Here is a 24,308-nt window from a genome sequence, read left to right on the forward strand (position 1 = left end):
TGTTGTGTTACATATACTATTTCTGCGACTATAGTGGCAATTCTTGTTAGAACTTTTTAAGCGGAAATGATATAAAAACCAAAACCAAAATTTTTTCTCATTTTGCTAAGGCACGTCGAATGATATATCGCTTATACTATTTCGGTGACTTTAGAACAGTTCATACGGTTGCAACTCTAAACCCGGAAGTCCGATGTCAAATGTCTCACCTTTAATACCATCCTTGGGTTATAAGCCTTCATTCGGCACTTCATTTGTCATTCTATCTGTATTAATAATGGAGGAGTTGTATTCGCGGACGGAAAGACAGATGAACAGACAGTGATGGAACCGAAAGTATATATTTATTCTCTTCTTGCAAAGTAACGTCGAATAATATATCACGTGTACTATTCCGGTGACTTTAAAACAGTACTTCTGGTTACATTTCTAAAACCGGAAGTCCTAGGTAAAATTTCGCACATTTATTACCATACTTGGATTATGAGCTTTCATTCGACACCTCAATTGTTATTCTATCTGGTATAGTGACGGATGAGTTATATTCGCAGTCGGACGGAAAGACGGATAGACAGCCTAGGTCAAATTTCTCACCTTTAGTACCATACTTGTATTATAAACTTTCATGTGACATCTCATTTGTCATTCTACCTGGTATAATGGCGGAGGAGTTATATTTGCGGTCGGACGGACCGACGGACAGACCGCCTCGGTCAAATATCTCACCTTTAGTACCATCCTTGGATTATAAGCTTTCATTTGAGACCTCATTTGTAATTCTACCTGGTATAATGACGGAGGAGTTATATTCGCGGTCGAACGGACCGACGGACAGACAGCCTACGTCAAATACCTCACCTTTAGTACCATCCTTGGATTATAAGCTTTCATTTGATACCTCATTTGTAATTCTACCTGGTATAATGACGGAGGAGTTATATTCGCGGTCGGACGGACCGACGGACAGACAGGATACGTCAAATATCTCACCTTTAGTACCATCCTTGGATTATAAGCTTTCATTTGACACCTAATTTGTCATTCTAGCTGGTATATTGACGGAGTAGTTGTGATTACAGACGGACAGACAGACAGACGGACGTGGGTAATTCAAAGTTTTCACATTTTTTCAAAATTGGGTGAAAACAAAAGTAAATTTAAATAAACAGTACGACCATATAAATGTTACAACCACCATGTATTTTGTTATATTGTTTTTGTCAGTTCAAAAAATATCCGTACTTAGATGTATTATTTTAACAATAATTATAATTATTTATATTATTTATATGTTCTCACTAAATGCCAACAAAACTGCTTTTTGAAACAAAACAAACAAATATTATTTTGCTTTTCTTATATCAATATGAATACGTTGAATAATGCTGAAAAAGTAACTGCTGTATCAAAACAGCGAGTCGGCCACCTCTACTCAATACCACGCCACGGGCCACGGCCATTCCACCTCAGTGGGCGCCTTGCCTAAGATAGCTCGTTCGATGGCCCTCTGTGTTGTTCTTAATATATTGGCTGATAACCCTGTAAGTGTCACGGTCTCCACTCCATAAGTCATAACTGCTAGAATACAACTGTTGAGTACCCTTTTTTCTAGATTTATTGGTATCTTTTTGTTTTTCAACACATCACTGAGTCTTGCAACTGCTGCCCAATTAATTCAGATTCTTATAGCTATCTCGTCCGTTTGATTCTGATGGCCTAGTTTGATCGTGTGACTCTTCGACACTTTCGATCTCACTTCCAACTAAGTTGATTCTGATATTTTGATTTGTCATCACTTTTGTTTTATTTAAATTCATTTTTAAACCGCCTTTCTCAGATTCATGTTTAAGCATCTTTAGTATGTAGATTGGTTCTTCTGTATTGTTGCTTATGAGCACTATGTCATCGGCAAATCTTAGATGACTTCCGTGCGTTATTCATTCCGTTTAATACGGTCCAGAGTTCTATGGAATCGAATGCCCCATTGTACAGAAAGAACAACAATACAAATGAAATATTAACGGTAGGCGGCCAGCAGTCAGAGAGAGTAAAAAATATATTTGCTGGGAACGATAATCACAGAAAATAACGATTATACTCCAGAAATAAGTGAGAGAATTGAAAAAGCACGTGCCAACTTCGTGAAAATGAAAAAGATTTTATGCAGCAAAGATCTGATATTGGCCCTCAGAATAATTATATGTTATGTACACAGTGTGCTTTACTAAGGAGCTTAATCATGGACATTAAATCGAAATGCAATAAATCGACGAGCAAGACAGAGAAGAACTAGTTTTGGTGTTAGTGAAATATTTTTGAGTATTTTTTTCTGTTAACAACCATTTTTAATATCTTTATTATAACCTTTTTGGACCTTATTCTGCGGTATCTCATGAAACTGATTACGCAAAAAGATCTCATGGGAATATTTTTCCCAAGAAACACGATGTTTTCGCCTTGCTTAAACATATTTTGCCGAATTTAAAATCAAAATCCTGTTCTTTTCTTCTATTCTTTTTCTATCATACATTGACTTTATTCTCTCAGATATTTTTAGTTCTTAACACGTTGATGAACAGAACGTCTATAGACGACATTTTTAAAATAACGAGTTATGACAAAAAATCGGTAGATTTTTGTAGATTTTTTGTCACATTACATCTACAAATGCATATGAAATATAATACGACATCCATGGTCGTCGTCCACATGTTTACAAAAAACATATTGTTTCCATAAAACAAATTTAGCAATTTCGCTATTACACTGGCGGACAAAAAATTTAGGTCACTAGATGAATCATTTGATGCCTTGGATTTCCTAAACCTGTTGTCCGATTTGAATGATTTTTTTAGTATGTTATACAAATAGCTTTATTATTTAAGAATCTTAATGTGTTAATATTGTTGCTAGACAGGTAAATGTCATTTTATACCGGTTGTAACAATCATACTGTGTTTTTCCTTAAAGTTCGGAACACTCTGTGGAATATTATAGTATAGATAAAATATTAAGATTAGAACTCATTTGTAGCCTTAGGCTTTCTTAACATTTTCTTTTTTGATTCATTTGCTTATGTTGGATAATAAAAAAGTTAGGTACTTTAACAACTAGCCATGTTCTTCATCAATACAGGGTGTTTCTAAATAAGGGCGACAAACTTTAAGGGGTAATTCTACATGAAAAATAATGACAATTTGCTTTATAAACATATGTCCACAAATGCTTAATTTCCGTGATACGGGATGTTGAATTTTTTCTTACCAACTGACGGTTTATTTCTTGCTCTAAAACCGATTGAGATATGCAACTGAAATTTGGTAGGTTTTAAGAGGTAGTTATTGCGCATTGTTTGACATACCATTAAGAATTTTATATTCACCATTGGCGTGCATACGGGTATAAATATTTTAGATACATCCCGTATGCACGCCAATGGCGAATATAAAATTATTAATTGTATGCCAAACAATGCGCAATAACTACCTCTTAAAACCTACCAAATTTCAGTTGCATATCTCAATCGGTTTTAGAGCAACAAATAAACCGTCAGTTGGTAAGAAAAAATTCAACATCCCGTATCACGGAAATTAACCATTTGTGGACAATGTTTATAAAGCAAACGGTCATTATTTTTTCATGTAGAATTACCCCTTAAAGTTTGTCGCTCTTATTTAGAAACACCCTGTATTGATGAAGAACATGGCTAGTTGTTAAAATACCTAACTTTTTTATTATCCAACATAAGCAAATGAATAAAAAAAGAAAGTGTTAAGAAAGCCTAAGGCTACAATTGAGTTCTAATTTCAATATTTGAGGCGTCCAGAGCAACAGTGGCCTAACCCACATCCCACAATTTTACCAAAATGCTTTTAATACAATAAAGTTATGCATTACTTCAGTGTTTTCAGATGCAGAGTGGCTGAAGCAACCATTGCTTGAACTAGTCTGCATCTGAAAACACTTAAATAAATAATAACTTTAAAGTAATAATATCGTTTTGGTAAAATTGTGGGATGTGGGTTAGGCCACTGTTGCTCTGAGCGCCTCATTTTATCTATGCTATAATATTCCACAGAGTTTTCCGAACTTTAAGGAAAAACACAGTATGATTGTTACACCCGGTATAAAATGACATTTACCTGTCTAGCAACAATATTAACACATTAAGATTCTTAAATAATAAAGCTATAACATACTAAAAAATCATTCAAATCGGACAACAGGTTTAGGAAATCCGAGGCATCAAATAATTCATCTAGTGACCTAAATTTTTTGCGCGCCAGTGTATATTTATTCTACTTTGCAAAATTCATATAGTGTCACAACACTTGCTTATGCATTTGACGCACAGTCCGTCAACGTTTATGTATAAACAAAATTTGTGCTAATACATTTTTTACAAGATTGCAAGCGGTCATAAAATTTTATTACCATTTTTCAGTGTGAGATAAGAGATGACTAACAACTGGAATATTTAGTGACCGAGAAACATAATAAACAATTAGTATATGATGTGAGGCCGCTCTCGTCTGAAAAAAAATTCTGATTTGGTTTCTTTGCGGATTCCTATTCAAAAATGTCCCCTTTAAATAAATCAGAAGGGTGCCGGCGAAATTTTTGGACAGAAATTGTCTAAACAATGTTTCTAAACAAATTACAAGATTGGTAATTGGTATTTAGTGTAACTCAATCTGAATCTTGCGGGTAACGCAATCTGAAGTTGGCTGCGGGGGGAAACTATGGAGTACGGTTCGGAAGCTTGGGAGTAGTTGCAACTGTGAGTTACTCGAAACCCAGCATAGATCGAGGTTGCGCCTTTGCGCCATCTCCTATAAAAGAAAGTAGTTTTATCTTTTAGACTATGAATAAGGTGAATATTGATTTCTTCGGCCAACTCCAGGAGTTTCCCCCATTTACATATGGTGACTGCTTAAGTCCTGTAAACTGTAGGGTGGTTGTTGGTTTTCCATATTTTTGTCGTGCGATATGATTGGCGTATGTAATTGGTACATTGTAAATAATTAAATAAATAAATAAATTGTTTAAAAAACTATGGAAATAATAATATACAAAATTTAAAGAGAAGTAGTCCCGGTTGTGTGGTAGCTCCCGCATGAAAAATGCTTCCCATTCAGTTTCTCCGGAATTCCTGCTCAAAAATGTCTCCTTTAAACATTATGAGAAGGGTGCCGGACGGCATTTTTGGCCAGAAATTGTTTAAATAACTTTTTTCTACAACCTTGTTAAAAATGCAATTTTTAGCACTCCATACGAGCGTTAAAAATGCTACTTTAAGGCACTAGTGCTTTAAAAATTTTAAGGCACTGCAGTTAAAAGTGAAATGTCAAATTGTGAAACGTCAAAATATTTATATTTCATATTTCATTTATTAACATTAATATTAATAGTACAACTTGCTCAATTTGAAAAAGGTAGTTTAAAAGGTTTTTTAAAATTAAATTTAAACTGTATTATTGCATTTTTAACACGTTTGTAGAAAAAACTATTAAAATTTGTTAGAATATACTTACAACAATAAAAGTAGATGTTATTCTATACGCTCTGAGCTTCGCTGGTGTCGATCCTAGCGGATTACTATTCAACTTTCACCGGTAATTTTTAAATTTATTATTTAATTGTTATCGCTTAATATTTACAACGCTAAAAAGTAATTAAATTGTAATAGATTTTTTTAAGATTTTGCTAATCATTTTGACGTTCTGTTGATGAAATATTAATTTCTTACTTCGGATACTTTCACAATTATCGTGTAGATGGCGCTAAGATTAATAGAATAATTTATAATTAAATATTAAGGAACATTAAAAAACTTAAATTCAGTATTTAAAATATAAGTATATTTAAGGTAAAAATATATACCACAGCTTTGACCAACTAATATTTTTTATAATTAATGTTTTTAATTTTAATTTTAAATCAATCACTTTGACATTTTATGTCAAATTTCCGGTAAACGTTTACAGACTTGTCACTACTGGCGCTCGCGAATGTGTAAATATCCCCTCTACGTACGGGCTCACAGCGTATAGTTGTTATGTTATGATTTACGTATTGACAGTATAGACGGCTTTGATGTAATGTCAAGAAAAATATAAAAATGGAATGTCAGTCAAGTTCAAGTAAAAGTTTTTGTAGGTATTGTCATTGTCCTGTAAATGAGATGAATAAATTATAATTGTTGATATATAAGACGTTTCTAGAAAAAATATTGTATGATATACGTGTTAAAAAGTACATTTTTAAGGCACTCATGTGAATTGCAGAATTCGCTTCGCTGATTCTGCAAACCTTCACATGCCTGCCTTAAACGTGTACTTTTAAACTTTTAACACTTATATCATAAATAACTATTAAATTTTATTTTCAACGCGCATAATTAACCAGTAAAAACAACGATTTATTTTTGAAATAAGCCCCGGTTACCCAGCAAAATCTTAAAATTAAATGTTTAAGCTTCGATTTTAGGCACTTATCAACTACAAAAATAATAATAATTATCAGTTTCCAAGCCTCTAACTCGAATATGCGTATGTTCGCATTTTTCAGATTTTAAATCGCTTACAACTCAAAAACTGTAAACTTGTCAGAAAAATGAAAACAAACTTTTTTATTTAGTATTACCCGAAAAACCTGAAAAAATATTTTCCCGTGCAAAATAGAAGATTGTTGAAATATAACCTGCCGCATCGGCATTAAAATTGGATGGACGCATAATAACATCAACGAATTGAACGAATATAATATAGCTCATAGAGGAAGCTTTTATATAAAACAGATGGTCACGTTTATAAGGAGGCTTGTTGACGAGGGATGTTACGGCCGCAGAGCGGGCGGTGGTGAGATGACGGTGACTACGGACGTTGTCAGACCTATGCACCTCCATAGCACCTACTCAGTTGGAACGCAAAATCCTATGCTAAAACGTTACAGGGCCGTAAACTTCTACTCACTATATATTCTTTGATACATTTTAAAAAGAACGGTCTAAATTTAAGATAGAACCGACTACTCTTCATAATTTTGAAAAAAAAATGTTTAAACTTTAATTCAAGCACTTGGTTATTTTAGATATATTAATATACATAAAACTAAGTTTTTAAACTTCGAAAATACGTATTATCGCATTTTTCAGATTTTAAATCGCCCTTAACTCGAAATCTATCAACTTTTGAGAAAAATGACAACATACATTTCTTGTTAGAATGGCCCAAAAAACCTAAAAAAATATTTTCCCGAGCAAAAAGGATGATCTTTTGAATTTCTTAAAAAAAAATTTTTAAACAATTTCTGGCCAAAAATTTCGCCCTGCGCACTTCATATTTCCTTAAAGAGAACATTTCTGAATAGGAATCCGCAGAGAAACCGAACCATAATTTTTTTTAGACGAGAGCGGCATCACATCATGGACTAAATGGTTCTTGCTAACATTACATTGTTATTAGGCCTTGATAAAATTACTGTCTACAGTCGGAAAAATGAAAGAATACCCATGAACGAACATATAAAACACGCTGTATTTTCCTGTCACCGTGTCACAAAGAAAATTGTCGAGTGCAAGTACATGTAACAATAATTATTACATGTAGTTGCGCTGGCCAATTTTTTGTGCGACACGGTGACAGGAAAATACAGCATGTTTTATAAGTTCGTTCATGGGTATTCTTTGATTTTTCCTACTGTAAACAATTTGGCAACAGGGCCAATTGAGCCAATGGGTGTAAGGACAGAATAGTGTTCAGGTTTCTACATTATTACAGAGTCATCATGTAGAAATCTACAATTAAGTTGAAAATGTTACCACAGTAACATGCTACAGTACAGCCATCTCTAGGATCAGAAACAAATTAATTAAGGGTTCATATCAACCTTAATGTGATTGGCTTAGCTTCTAGGTCTGTTCTTACAAGGATGGCTACTCCGCCACTTGCCTGTTGTGCTATTCTATTTTTTTGGAAAACATTGGTAGTTTTGAAGATTAATATTGTATTGCTTAAAATGGGTTTCTTGAAGACATAAGATCTTAGGGCATGTTTCGTTTATTAGTTTTAATTGTTCTAAATGGGTGTAGAACCCATTGATATTCCACTGTAATATATAGGGGTTAGATTAGACATTTTCGAGTTCTGACTGAGAATGTGTTTCATCGGTCTCTTCTGTGGAAGAGAAATTATTGGGGCTTAGTTTCTTTCTTAATCGAGTTATATTATTTTTTAATTTTGAATTGTGGGTATAAGCGTGAACAAAATTAAGGATCTGAATTAATTCGGCTGTTTCGTTCGAATAGTTTTTTGAGGTTATTTCGGGATGTTTTGCGTTTAATGTGTTTTCGAGAAAGTCACATATTTCGTCGAAGTTAAGGACAAATGGTGGTGATCTGTTTGCGATTTTGTCTTTAATTGTCTCTAGGGAAAGTAAAAGTTCATCTCGAGAATTTCTTTTAGACGTTTTTGTTTTTTTCTTTGATTTCCTTGTTACTGGAGAAGCGAAAATATGAGAATCGGTCTGTGTGGTATTTTCGTTGATTTCTGGAGACGATGAGATGAGCCTTTTTGGATGTTTTGTGACGTTTGGAATAATTTTAGGTTGTGTTATTTCTAATGGAGTAAGATTGCTGGTCTTGTTGGAAGTTGATGATGTTGTTATTTTTAAAGTGTTTGTTTCATTTGTATTATTTGTAGGTCTTGACATGTCGTCAGTTTCTATGGTAGATTCTAATTGGTTATTAGAGACCTGTACGTCTGGGATCTGATCTAATATGTTTTGGGAAACTGCTGGGTGATCGTTAGAGGTGGATATTAAGGCTTTGTCAGAAGGTTTTTGTTCTGTTTGGTTATAAGGTAGATTTGTTATATATTGTGTGTTTTGGGAGGTTTCTGGAAGAGCTTTAGAAGTGGTTGGATTAGACTTGGTTGGGTCAGGATTTGTTGTATTAGAAGTGGGTGGATTAGAATTGGTTGAGTCAAGATTGGTTGTATTAGAAGTGGTTGCATTAGAAGTGATTGTATTAGCATTGTCAGGACATTCTGTTTCCTGGTGACCAATAGTCTTGCATTTTGAACAGTTGAATCCTTCTATAGAAAGGTATAGTCTGTAAGTGGTATTATCATGAGAGATCATGAAAGAATCGGGAATGGACATATTTTCTAAAGGTGTGATAAATGTTTGCCTTCTAAAACTCAAGACATGGCTGTATTCGCTTTCAGGCATTCCTACCCTAAGAAAAGTCATTTTAGAGACGGCGCTTATACCCATTTTACGTAGTTCTTGTTCAATTAACGTGGTTGGAACAGAAGGACCAGCGTTTGATATTATCAGTCTTTGAGCTGGAGTGATAAATCTTCTTATTTCTACTTGAGTTTCTTTTATATTGACGTATTTGTGGGAATGCAGCAATGAATCAACCATATTTTTAGAAGAGAGATATATACATATTCTATTATTGGCTATTCTGAAAGCGAAAGATACGTTACGTGGACCAACTATTGAACCGACGGCTATGATGTACTCTTGAACTTTGGTTCCTTCAATACTAGAAAGAACTATGGCTTCGTCTTTTGTTGGTTGTTTAAACGTGTTAACAACACTGGAATATGAGATGTGAGATGTAGTTTGTGTAATGTTCATGGTGTTATTCGAAGTCATGTTTGATTAATTTTGGAGACGTTGCAAGGCCGGCCCTGTCGCCGGTTCAAAAACCGGTGTGGATCTTGGCCCAAAACTGGTCCTATTTATATTTCTTGGATATTTTATAGGTTATATTATTATTAATATAAATATAATAGATGTGGTTTTTGGTACTCACGTCAGGTTTGCGGGGTTTACATGGTGTTTCCACTATAACAATGTGGAGGAACTAACAAAATAATTTTAAACTGTTTATCACTTAAAAACTGATAAATATCGCAGCGGTTTACAACGTGATGTATATTATCATTGTCAGGACCGTACTCAAATAGTAGATTTAATATGATATTATTGGTTTTTTAGTACATCGTGTACTAAATATAGATAGATATTTTGTCTAAAAACTGTCTTGTTTTGTGTAAAAACTAAAACTGTCTTGATCTTCAACAAATGCTAACTGATCCAGTCGGAACAGAGGCGGATATTGGTGAAACTGATTTATTTAGTGAGATAAAAGCTTTAAAATTATTTTCATTGCACGACTCATCAAATCCTCTTCATAATCTTCAATATATATTTGAAAATATTTAACTTCATCTTTACCAAATATCAGTATTTCATTCAGAATCCTCCTCACTTTACCTGTGTCTGTTGCTTCTGGTGAGAGATCATTTTCAAAATTTTAATTAAAAATTATTTGAGGTCTACTATGGCAGAGAAAAGATTATCTAGTTTGGCAATATTAGTTATAAAGCAAAAACTAATCAATAAAATTAACTTTAAAGATACATATTATAAAAGAATTTGCTACAGTCATATCTAGAAAAATACCCATTTCAGGGGCGTCATTTGATAGAGTCAGGAGGGGCATTTGCCCCTTCTCTATAATATTGGAATTTACAAAATGACTATAATAATTTATTTGTAATAATTAGGAGCATAAACTTTATAATATATATTAATGATTCATTACTAATGGAACAAAATAACTACAGTATCAATTTGTAAAGTAAAACAGTACAGTACCTACTGTACTGGTACTGTATGTGATGTATATGTATACCTACAGTAAAATTTTCATCCTTCTTCTACTGCTTGTCCCCCCCCCCCCCACCCCAAATCAAAATTTGAAATGACACCCCTGGTTCATTTAATTCGATTTAGATTTAAGGTACCGATTTCTAGATTTAATTAACATATGAATGTTTTATTTGTTTCTTTTGCCATCATTAGCAAATCAGTTACAAGAAAAGTAAAATTTGAGTTCTTGCAATTTCTGTTGTTTTATTACAAGTAAAAAATTAAAAAATATAGATTTTTTTCATAACTGTATATACAGTGCGCTGGAATAAGTGTTACTTAATAACTTATTAATTTTTAGCACATAAGCAAAACGCTCGGACAGGTCGATTTTTAAAATAATCATAGGTAGTATATTATAGCATCAATGTTTCGAACTTTACGCGGTCCCTCTTCAGGTGACAGTGATAACGTTTAAAAACAATTCGATCGAAATTTTGCGCCTACGCTCTTAAAAAGGATTAAAGTATTATACATTTTTGTAATCAGTATTTCAAACACTTTTAAATGAGCTATCACATGATATACGTTCCCATTTAGAAAAATCAAAGTTTTGCCTATCATCTGAAGAGGGATCGCGTAAAGTTCGAAACATTAATGTTATAATATACTTTGATTATTTCAGAAATCGACCTGTCCGAGTGTTTTGCGTATGTGCTAGAAATAAATAGGTTATTAAGGAGGGGTAACACTTATTCCAGCGCACTGTATGTAGTGGATTTAAAGGGCGCTAAAATATGTCCCGCACGCGGGCGCCGCTCAACCTTGCGGGGGCCCTGCGTCGAAACGTGGAAACGAAGTGCCGAGAAAGAAATTAATGCTATTGGGAAAACCTGGACAGAAATAAAGATCAGTGCAAAGGATAGAACAGAATGAAGTCAGACAACTGACGCCATATGCTCCGTCTCAAGTGAAGGGGAATGAGTAAGTAAGAGAGAACTTTAGAAGTAGCGGCTTGTTTTGCAGAAAGTTTGTGAGCTAGTTGCTAGGAACTCATAATATGCTCGGAAATCATAGGTAAGTGAGATTACATTATGGAAAAGAGTTTTGGAAAGTTTAAACCAAATAATGTGTAGTGGACATATCGGAATATGGACAAACGCTAAAGTGTCTGTCAACGTCGCTCTCTTTTTGTTCATGGCAATAATACGTTAACAGCTTAAATAATAGGAAACGATTCAGAAACATAAATATGTATAGCGCTGAAGAGGGAAAGAGTGTAATATCTAATAAGTCAATATTTAAAGTGAACTGGAAGATAGAGAATTAAATTCTGTTAGGAAAAGAGCTAAATTAGTCCAACGGCTAAAAGACTAACGGCTAAAAAATGTTCTTAAGATTTATAAGATCACTTGTGATTTTATCCCTTAACGAAAAAATGTCTTCGTTGAAAAACAAAGTTGCTGCCGACTTTCTCTTTTGAAAGAAAATATAAAAAAAGAAGAATTAAGAAGACACAGGTACAAGACAAAAGATGACGAGACAATGTATGTCGGAGACACGGTCGATATTTGACGGGAGTGGATGATCTATTTTTATTAAAGTCCCTAAATAGAGTCTCGGAGTACTGTAAGTTGTAGAAAAGTTTCAATTCTATTCCCGACAAGGTTCCAGGGGGAACCACATATTACGGGCAATATTACGAATGCTTTGCTACGCCCATAATCAAAACTTAGCGATATCTTGACTTGACGAGTGATCTGGCCAGAGAATCCAACGGCGATGTAGAATAATTTTTTGAAGAATGATTTGACTATGCAGATAAGGAAAATTAAATTTTATAGGGTCAGTCGATAATATAAATATGCACGGTTAAGTATATAAATGTTATAAATTAATTGTGTTTTTAATGTTAATATTAGAAGAATGGCAATAACATATACAGTCATGAATTTATAATTCTAAGATTTTGGCGATGACATAAAGAGTTATATAATAGAACTACTACGGATAAGTCGAATTGCAAGACTATAATTTCCTAATATTTTTATATCATTATTTTAAATAGATACTTAGTCCAGAAAGCCACTGCGCATCCGCTAGGAAAAATATTCTAATTCGGATTTTTTGCACAATCTTACTCAAAAAGGACTCCTTTTATCAAATTCGCATGTTGCCAGGACCAAAAGGTGGTCAAAAATTATTTGAACGTTTTTTTTTTGTTTTTTTCCTAAAATTATTTTTTTTTGCATGGAAAAATGTTTTTTTAGGTTTCTTGGATCATTCCAAACAGAAAAGGTCTTTAGTGACTTTTCTCTAAAAATGATAGTTCTTGACATATAAGCGATTAAAAAATTGAAAAATTGCGAAATCGGCCATTTTTAACCCTCAAAAACTATGTGAAAAACTGAAAATTTCAATGTTACCAAGGTAGGTAGATATTCTTTAAACATCGATTGATGAAATCCTGAAGAGTTTTTTGCAATACAATATTCAAAACTCCTTTGTTTTTTAATTGCTTATCAAGCGTGCGCGACACTATTTTCCACCGACAGGATGGTGCAAATGAAAGGAATAAATTCGTTATTTCATAAACCGGCGACTTTAAGGAAAGATCCCGAAACAGGTCGATTTTTATTTTTAAGTTATGATATTGTGGCATACATGGTATACTAGTGACGTCATCCATCTGGGCGTGAGGACGTAATCAATGATTTTTTTAAATGAGAATAGGGGTCGTGTGCTAGCTCATTTGAAAGGTTCTTCAATTCTCTATTCAGTAATATAAACATTTACATAATTATGTATACAGGGTGTCCAAAAAATTTTTATTAAATTAAATTATTTGACAAAAAAGAAGTAGCAGGACACCCTGTAAAAATAATTATGTAAATGTTTACATTACTGAATAAAGAATTAAAGAACCTTTCAAATGAGCTACCACACGACCCCTATTCTTATTTAAAAAAATCATCGATTACGTCATCACGCCCAGACGGATGACGTCACTAGTATACCATATATGCCACAATATCATAACTAAGTCGCCCGTTTACGAAATAACGAATTTATTCCTTTCATTTGCACCATACTGCCGGTGGAAAATAGTGTCGCGCACGCTTGATTAGCAATTAAAAAATAAAGAAGTTTTGAATATTGTATTTCAAAAAACTCTTCGGGATTTGATCAATCGATGTTTAAAGAATATCTACCTACCTTGACAGCATTAAAATTTTAAGTTTTTCACATAGTTTTTGAGGGTTAAAAATGGCCGATTTCGCAATTTTTCAATTTTTAATCGCTGATATGTCAAAAACTATCATTTTTAGAGAAAAGCCACTAAAGACCTTTTCTGTTTGGAATGATCCAGAAAACCTAAAAAAACTTTTTTTCATGCAAAGAAAATAATTTTAGGAAAAAAAAACAAAAAAAAACGTTTAAAAAATTTTTGACCACCTTTTGGTCCTGGCAACATGCAAATTTGTTAAAAGGAGTCCTTTTTGAGTAAGATTGTGCAAAAAATCCGAATTAGAATATTTTTCCTAGCGGATGCGCAGTGGCTTTCTGGACTAACTAGCTTTATACTGAAATCCAAAGTTGAATTATCTTACATTAATACTTACATTGTAAGGGTATAGAGAGTAACAAAAATATAGTTCCAAGAAGTGCTGTCCATCCAGCAAAGAGATATAAAAACACCATCACAATAAGTGCCTGTATTGGAGCGATATAGAAGTAATGAAGATGATGTGCAGCTTGATCAAATCTTCCTACATCATTAGAAAGTAAATTTACCATCTGCCCAATGGTAGTTTCTGCTAGAGCAGATTTGCTAAGTCTTAAAGCTTTCCTATATATCAAAGAACACGAAGCTATTCTCATCTTCATACCAACTTGCATCATTGCAAAATTGAATTTATGGAGCAGGATTACGCTGACCAATGAAGTGGCTATTATCAATCCTGAGTACAAATAAACATCATTGATATTTTCTTTGGGATCCTTTTCATAAATCGTTAGTAGTTTTGATATTATAAATGGTTGGGTCATTCTGAAAAAAAAAACATTGTTTCAACTTAACTGAAGAACGTCAAACTAAAGTGTAGCGTTTGAAAAAACTCCAACATTAATTTAAAATCCCAATTCCCAAAAAGAATGTCTATTTTTTTAATTTATTTTGTGAAGTTGAATATCATCAAAAATATCCCAAGCCGACCCTGTACACAGCCATGAAGTATTGCATAACATTTCAATGTGTTACTATTTGTAAGAAATGGCTGATGCGTAGAAGAACTTTCTAGAAGAAATGTTGAACTGAAAGTTGAGTTCTTGTCAACTAAGCATCCCTAAGGATCAAAATCGCTCGGTACTTCCGTCGTATTTTTCCCCTGTAGTAGCTTCAGAGCGAAGCGCAAATTAGTCCAGCTTTACGTCCCAAGGTGATAGCATCTCCTCGGCTGGTACTCGCTCGAAGTAGGGCGTAGTCCCTTTGTTCCCCGCCGGTAAAATGTAGAATGGTCGCTGTGAAGATCTGAATGTGTGGTGAGTGCTCTGAGAGGATTTTTTTCCACATATAGTGATGGATTTAATGGAAAATCGAAGCCTCTTGAGAGTCAAACACGCAGTTCTACAAACCGGCATTGTTGCCCATTTTTTCCTGTGTTATGTATGATGGTCAAGCCCTGATTTCATCGAAGAAATGTCGAAGAAATGTCGTTCCTGTCCCGTGATGTTTTGTTTCCAGTTCCCAGAAATGAAGTCTCCAAGTCCCCATTGCCCTGAAATTGAAGAAAGAAGCCATGTCCTCCCCCTGCCCCCTGCCTCAGTTCGATGACCCTGTTTGTTGATGAACCCCTCCCCTGTAGTTTGTGACTGTGACGAAGAGTTTTTTTTTGTTTTTAAGGTATGATACGTTTTTTTAATTTTACTAAATTTCAAGTGGATAAATTGCTGGTAAATAATTGTATAAAGAAATTTGCTTTCATAATGGTAAAAAAAGGCAGTGACTTATGACATTTGACAGCTACGTCAAATCTTGTGTTGAAATAAATAGGTCAAATTTTATTTGACATATACTGCCCAACAAGTTCAATTGTAATTGTTTTGTTTGTAATCATTGTTTTTGTAGTAAAATTTTGAATAAACCTGGTAAGAGTTTAAAGTTTTGAATAAACGTTTTGTAAGTGTATCTACCATTTTATTTCTGTAACCTTGTTTTGGAAAAATTTTAACTAAATTCTAATGCAACTGTGTGTAAGTTTTAGAGTAGAAGAAAAAGAATCTGGCATAGAAGCCAGTATTGAGATAATGTTGCCCAGTCTAACCCCAAAGAGGAATCAATGATGAATGTCCCCCCATTTGGTACCCCGTAAGTGAGAAAAAGTCTTAGTAAGTACCCATATATGAACCAGAGGATTTGTTTCGAACGGCGTCCTGTTTTTTAAATAGTAGAAAGATCCTCTAGTCAGAGTAAGTACCCTTTGTATTTGTTATGGTAGTTTAGTCATCTTAACACCCCTTCACCCTCCCTAACGAATCTACGACCTAGCTCCCGCACAACAAATGAGCTGCCGTCCCGCAACGAGGCTTTATGTGTCTGCTTCTTCTTCTTTAGCCCCATTCTTACCCCCCAGTATCTCTATAGATAGTCTTTCCTTGTTCCCATATGAGCAGACACGCAAAACGCTTCAACTGTCGCCCTAGAACGTGGGGCCGATTCATTTTTCTGCCTCCTTCAATATCCAGTTGTTGTCTTGTCCAGTTAAACGCTTCAACTGGCACCCAACGTGTGAGGCCGACTCATTTTTAGCCTCCTTCCGGCTCCAGTTGTACGCAAAACGCTTCAACTGGCACCCAACGTGTCGAGCCCGTATCTTTTTTTGCCTCCCTCAGACCCCATTAGCATGTGCCCACTACCATGTCCTTTTAGCCTCCTTTCGGTCTCATTTGTACTACAACTGTTAGGCAGTGCCCGTCTTGGGCAGCCGATCTCAGTTTGTGGTGCAGGTGTTTCCGACAACATGGAAGCTCGACTCTTGTCATGTTTTGTATGCCCATTGTTACAAGTCTAGCTTGTAGACATGTTCAACTAGTAGTTAGCCTATCTACTAGTCCCCAATGTCTTTAGCCACCCCCCACTTAGTGTTACATTTGTAACGTACACCCTGAAGTTTGACCTGAGTAAATATCGCCCCAGTCTTCCCAAGTAGTTTAGCCCAGATTCCTCTTGTCTTGCCCCCAGAAACTGTTTCATGTCTTTTAGTGCCCCCGAAACTGTTTCAGTCTGTTAGTCCCCATGAAAGAGCCCATTTTTGTAGTTTTTGTTGCAGAAGTTAATAATTTTTCCAAAGAGGTGTAAGTATGTACACATTTTGTTGTGATGTTGATTTGGTCATGCTGTTGATTGTATAGGCATGTACCATTTCATACATCATAGTGTATTTAACTTGTAACCCCATATGTATACTGGTATTGTATTGTATTGTATGTATCGTAGAACAGAATTGTATGTTATTGTAGCGTACTAACTGTATTGTATTGATATTGTACCCATGATGAAAGCAGTGATTTGAATTTTTTTGAAAATATTGATGAAATATATAGACAAACAGTTGAATAAAAAAGTAACGTAAAATTTTTTTTGAAAATTTTGGTAAAAAGTAACGTTAAATATTTGAATATTGAATCCACTTATGAAGTATAACAGTATGTTGTATTTTTAGCATGTATTCCTATAGATCAACAGTTTTTTACAGAATAATCGTTTTTTGTGATTTATTGATTTGGTCATTTGAGTAGATGTGTGATGTTGTTGGTATGGTCCGTGTATGAGCTTAGCCCCGTATAGTCTGTGTGAGAGTAGTCCCTTGTTTTTCCAGCGAAGCCTATCTCTGTTGGTGTATGTCATGCCACAGGTTAGTTGGAGAAGTCATCCCCTTGAGAAGTCATCCCTTTGAGAAGTGGCCCCGTGAAGAAGTGAAGAGGGAAACCGTGGAGAGGCCCCCCACTTATTCAAGAAGTCACCCCTTGAGAAGTGGCCCCATGAAGAAGTGAAGAGGGAAACCGTGGAGAGGCCCCCCACTTATTCATGAAGAAGTGAAGAGGGAAACCGTCGAGAGGCCCCCCACTTATTCAAGAAAAAGCCCCCCCCCCCCTTGTCTGTGTTGCCCCTTGTTTTTTTTTGACTAATCTATCTTTGTAGGTGTCAAAAGGATGCCAGAGGTTGGTTGAAAAGAGCCCGTGAAGTGAAGTAGTAGAAGTCCCCCCGTGAATGAAGTATGTCTTTTTGTATCTGACATGTCACAAGTGTAATACTCGTGATGAAGGAAGTGTTGTTCAGCTATCTGTGAACACTTTCATTAGTAGTCGGAGCAAGAAATGTCTTATCCCGTGTGAGCTCATATAGGAACCAAATTTCAATATTGTTTGTGTTTGTAAGCCCCTGAGTATATCTAGAAGTCATTGAGTATGTTGTCTGTTTGTTTGTCTATCCCTGTTTTGTCTGGAAATTTTAGAGCCCGTTGTCTGTTGTCCCGTGTTGTCTATTAGCCCGTGTTGTCTATTAGCCCGTGTTGTTTGTTAGCCCGTGTCCGTGCTGGAGTTTGATTTTTTTGGCGAATAGTTAGTTGACCTCTTTTCTGTTTGTTGATTGAAAGTAGGCCAAGAGCAGAAGCTGTGACAAGGCTGGTGAGGTTAGGATCTGGCCGCGTTGAGTACAGGTGAAGCTTGCTTTCGGTCGATAAATGGAAGCGGTTGTTCGTCAGGACTGTCATACTTTCCAATGTCCCTTTGGTCTTCCCCTTGCGTGTTGCTTTCATCCCCTGTTTCGAAAAGTGAAGTGTAGCCCTGTTTTGAAAATGAAAATGAAGTCTTCCCCAGTTTGTGATTTGAAAATGAGAGAGTTGTCTAGTGAACATTCATGAAAGGTTCTTATGTCCTAGATTGGACTGTTGAGTGAAAACGTAATGATGTAGTGTTCTCTATATCATATGTTGCGTTCATTTCCCTTAGTCTTGTTTAAAAAGTTTGAAATCCTGTTTGAACCCAGTATACTAGTCTTTTTGGTCTTTTGTCGTTGTCACACGTATCCCCCCTCCCCCCTTGTTAATATTGTCTTGATTTTAGTCCTTGTTTTTGTCATATACCCCTTTGTCTAGCCCTGTCTTATTTGAATGAGTTGTTGAGGTAAGTTGTTGGTGAGATTTTGTCTCACTGAGGTATTTAGACTGGATTGTCTAAATCCTCATTTTGCAGAACCGTTGCCAAAATGTCCCGTGAAACTCGCTAGGTGTTAGCTGAGTTTGGGCAGATGTATATCTGTCATATTTTTTTAGTTTTTGAGAACCGCTCGCGGTTAGGCAACGAGGTGACAAGGCTGTGTCTGCCCTGGTATGTCACTTGTGTTACTGCTGTGGATGTCAGCGAGGTCCACACAGGGCACAAGTTTAGTTTCTTTCCCAAGGCACAGAAACTCTTGTCACCTACAGTTCTTTGTAGAGTCAATAAACATTTAAGTCTACTCGACTTTAAAGAGTCTGGCGATTGATGGCACGCTAGCCCAATCCCTAACGACCTTTTTGTTTTGTTTAATCCCCACTAGCCATTATCTAAATATTTTGATATTGTCATCCTGTCACACCTAAGATGTCCATGTTGGATTTTTTTCTGTTTGTTATCGAAAACTGGATAATCTTATCCAGGTTTCTCTTTTGCGCGGAGGCTTTGTAGCGTTTGAAAAAACTCCAACATTAATTTAAAATCCCAATTCCCAAAAAGAATGTCTATTTTTTTAATTTATTTTGTGAAGTTGAATATCATCAAAAATATCCCAAGCCGACCCTGTACACAGCCATGAAGTATTGCATAACATTTCAATGTGTTACTATTTGTAAGAAATGGCTGATGCGTAGAAGAACTTTCTAGAAGAAATGTTGAACTGAAAGTTGAGTTCTTGTCAACTAAGCATCCCTAAGGATCAAAATCGCTCGGTACTTCCGTCGTATTTTTCCCCTGTAGTAGCTTCAGAGCGAAGCGCAAATTAGTCCAGCTTTACGTCCCAAGGTGATAGCATCTCCTCGGCTGGTACTCGCTCGAAGTAGGGCGTAGTCCCTTTGTTCCCCGCCGGTAAAATGTAGAATGGTCGCTGTGAAGATCTGAATGTGTGGTGAGTGCTCTGAGAGGATTTTTTTCCACATATAGTGATGGATTTAATGGAAAATCGAAGCCTCTTGAGAGTCAAACACGCAGTTCTACAAACCGGCATTGTTGCCCATTTTTTCCTGTGTTATGTATGATGGTCAAGCCCTGATTTCATCGAAGAAATGTCGAAGAAATGTCGTTCCTGTCCCGTGATGTTTTGTTTCCAGTTCCCAGAAATGAAGTCTCCAAGTCCCCATTGCCCTGAAATTGAAGAAAGAAGCCATGTCCTCCCCCTGCCCCCTGCCTCAGTTCGATGACCCTGTTTGTTGATGAACCCCTCCCCTGTAGTTTGTGACTGTGACGAAGAGTTTTTTTTGTTTTTAAGGTATGATACGTTTTTTTAATTTTACTAAATTTCAAGTGGATAAATTGCTGGTAAATAATTGTATAAAGAAATTTGCTTTCATAATGGTAAAAAAAGGCAGTGACTTATGACATTTGACAGCTACGTCAAATCTTGTGTTGAAATAAATAGGTCAAATTTTATTTGACATATACTGCCCAACAAGTTCAATTGTAATTGTTTTGTTTGTAATCATTGTTTTTGTAGTAAAATTTTGAATAAACCTGGTAAGAGTTTAAAGTTTTGAATAAACGTTTTGTAAGTGTATCTACCATTTTATTTCTGTAACCTTGTTTTGGAAAAATTTTAACTAAATTCTAATGCAACTGTGTGTAAGTTTTAGAGTAGAAGAAAAAGAATGTGGCATAGAAGCCAGTATTGAGATAATGTTGCCCAGTCTAACCCCAAAGAGGAATCAATGATGAATGTCCCCCCATTTGGTACCCCGTAAGTGAGAAAAAGTCTTAGTAAGTACCCATATATGAACCAGAGGATTTGTTTCGAACGGCGTCCTGTTTTTTAAATAGTAGAAAGATCCTCTAGTCAGAGTAAGTACCCTTTGTATTTGTTATGGTAGTTTAGTCATCTTAACACCCCTTCACCCTCCCTAACGAATCTACGACCTAGCTCCCGCACAACAAATGAGCTGCCGTCCCGCAACGAGGCTTTATGTGTCTGCTTCTTCTTCTTTAGCCCCATTCTTACCCCCCAGTATCTCTATAGATAGTCTTTCCTTGTTCCCATATGAGCAGACATGTAAAACGCTTCAAAAGAAAGAATTAAATGAAGAAAATTAACAATAGATCAATAATATACAGTGCCGGCAAAAAAAATCTTTACATTGCCAAATAAACCACCAAATTTGAAGACAATTTGCATGCGTTCTGTCTGCGCTTGGAGGGGAGGGTAGGGTAGAGGGGATACCGTAATTGCGACGGCAATTATCTGTAGTTTACGGACCACTTGGCTTATTTGGGGTACTCTGCGCGTTTGCACTGTAAACAGTTGGCTTTGTGCGGGTAGTCAGAGTTAAACTTCGTCTCATTTACCGCGTAAAGTTTAAGATCGTCAAATTCTAAATTGAACTGACACATATGGGTCGAACGAAACGCACAAAAGAGGGGAAGGTTCGTGCTTTAACATTACTGGAGAAAGGAGACTCTGTAATTACCGTAGCACGTGATATTGGTGCTTCAAGAGGGGTATTTATCAACTGAAACGTTCGGCTGCAACGTTTTGGTTGATAAATAGCCTCTCTTGAAGCACCAATATCAGAAACTTTCCCAAGAAACTTTCGTCCCATTTCTTCAGTAATTTTAAAGCACAAACCTTCTCCTCTTTTGTGAGTTTCTTTCGACCCATATTTGTCAGTTCAATTCAGAATTTGACGATCTCAAACTTTACGCGGTAAATGAGACGAAGTTTAACACTGACTACGCGCACAAATCCAACTGTTTACAGTGCAAACGCGCAGAACACCCTTAATAAGCCAAGCGGTCCGTAAACTAAAGATAATTGCCTTCTCAAGTACGCTATCCTCCCTCCCATACCCACCCCACCAAGCGCAGACAAAACGCATGCAAATTGTCTTCAAATTTGGTGATTTATTTGGCAATGTAAAGATTTTTTTGCCGGCACTGTAAATTGATATAAATAATTAAGAAAATGGAATAATTCACTTAGAGAGTGAGCATTAATTTAAGGAGAGAAATTAGATGTAAATCTTCTTCTTGTAGTGCCTATCCGTTTCGGAGGTTGGCGACCATCATGGCAATTTGTACTTTGCACACTGCTGATTTGAAAAGATTTTTGGTTGTTGTGTTGAAATAACTACGTAGATCTTTCAACCAGAAAATCCTTCGCCTCCTTGGTCATCGTTTTCCTACTTTTCCTTATTGAGCAGAAGATTAGTTGCAGCAATCTATATCTCTCGCAGTTCCTCATGATCTCCCTGAGATATTATAATATTTTGGCTGTTATCATCGTAGTTAGTTGCTATTTTAAAACCTTTTTATATACTTGGCTTGGTTGGTGTCACGGGCTCCGCAAATTTTGTAATCCATTTTAAAAATAGTTCTAGGCTACCTAGACACCTGAAATTTTCACGATAGCTTAAAACTAGCTAACAGTGCAATATTTAACTGCTATTATACATGGTGATTAATTATATAGTGGGGTGAAGCTCCGTAGATCCGTTATAGTAATGTATAGCGATAAAACTTAATAACAAAAATTGTAGCGAACTTTGAGCTTCATATTACAAAATTAGTTAGAATGTTACAGGGTGTTCGATAACATAGTCGCAGACCAAACTTATGTTTTTTTTTAATAGATACCCTGTATTTTATTTTATATTCGAAATTTTAGTAACTTTTCGATTACAAAAATATAAAAGTTTGCTATGTTATACGGGGTATTTACAAAGTTATAACCAGTTTTATATGAAAATCGTAACAAGTTTAACTACCTGTTTAAATAAAAGCAAGCACAAGGTTAATGGTTTATTGACGTCATACTTTTTAATTTATTGTCAACATTTTCGTAAATGTTTGTTTTGCTAATTTTCTTTATATTGAATACAGGGTAAGTCAAAACGCAAGTACATTATTTGTTCAGTAATTTTATATAGAACACCCTATATTTTATATCATTATCGATAAGTACCATTACCATACTAATTTTTGTATAACATTCCCTCCCTATGTGTAAATTTATTAGTTTTCGAGATATTTTCATTTTTCAGAGCAAAATTATTAATTATTACGGGTCTAAATCTTTAAAATTTTAAGTAAGCCATGGCTGAATAATTGTCTAAACTTTACAATTTACAATTACTGATTATCAATCTGTAATCAAAGTTGGCTACAATTTTTGTTATTAACTTTTATTACTATCTATTACTTATAACGGATCTACAAAGCTTTACCCCACTGACCAATCACACTCTATGGATAAATCGATTTTTTTTTAATTTCAAACTATTTTAAAAATGTGACTAATGCAATGATATTTTAAAGGAACACGCGCCAACTCGTAACTCTTAATGACAAACTTTTTTAAATCAAAATGTACACCGGCCAATTCGTAACTTTTCTACCTGACTAACTCGCAACTTTATACAGGTGAATTCGAAACCATTGTTTTATAGTTGTTAGGTTAAAAGGTAAGAAATAAATTTGAACAGTAACGGAATAAGCCAACACGGGGCATATAGCATATATTATTATGTAAGCGAATGGTTCTTGGTTTGCTTAAAAACATGTTGTGTATTATATGTACCATAAAAAAAAACAAAAATTGAAATCTCTTTTGATTGAAACAATATTATATGTATAGACCAGGGCGGATCTGTAAAAAAGCGTCTATTTGTGGATGTGCGAGATGGCATCCGGATTTTTGCAGATAAATTTAGGTGACAACTTCAATACTGATAATTGATTTATGCTCCTTCTCAAATATGCCCGGAACATTAATAAAAAAATTAAAATATTTAAAAATTTCGAAAAACATTAATTTTTTCTACATTCTTTTCTTATAACTTTAAAACGATTCATTTTGGAGCAAAGTCGTAGGGAATTAAAATAAAGATAATTGAATTTTTTATGATATACGACTAGTTAAAAATGTCTTAAATTATTACCCTTTCTGCAAAATAGCAATAAATACAAAATAAAGGGGCAAAATAAGCCTCTTTTTATTCAGTGTTTTTAACAACTTTGGTTGCACTTAGAACCTTCGTAATTCGCATAGAAAATCATTATAGTGTACTTAAATCGTCCACCAAATTTCATTAAAATCGACTTGATAGATTTTGCATAATAATTTTGCAATCTAAATTTTTTTAAAAAAGTTCAAATTTTTTAAAAACTTTCTGAACAGAAAGTAGACCATTTAGAAGTTTTCTAATTTTTTCACATATAAAGCGGCTCTCTACATATCTAATACACTTTACAGAATTAAAATCGGATTATCTAAGAGGCCTCAGCACTGTTTTAAAGTTATAAACAATTTTTTGGCTTATAAACAAATACAGTGAGGACGTTTGAGTTGGAATAAATTCATTTTCTCGAGAATGGGCGTCTCTGGAGATAAATCCCGA

At 35.0% G+C, this 24,308-nt stretch overlaps 1 protein-coding gene across 1 annotated transcript in view; it reads right to left on the bottom strand.

Moving 5' to 3' along the window:
* LOC114327204 (probable multidrug resistance-associated protein lethal(2)03659) overlaps positions 1-24,308 on the bottom strand; it is a 205,465-nt gene that overhangs the window by 100,818 nt on the left and 80,339 nt on the right. Inside the window, exon 4 of the mRNA XM_050660975.1 lies at positions 14,292-14,719. Coding sequence (XP_050516932.1) covers positions 14,292-14,719 — 428 coding nt within the window. The remainder of the gene's footprint in view (positions 1-14,291; positions 14,720-24,308) is intronic.

Source organism: Diabrotica virgifera, chromosome 9, assembly GCF_917563875.1.
Source record: "Diabrotica virgifera virgifera chromosome 9, PGI_DIABVI_V3a".
In the NCBI taxonomy this organism is placed as follows: Eukaryota; Metazoa; Arthropoda; class Insecta; order Coleoptera; family Chrysomelidae; genus Diabrotica; species Diabrotica virgifera.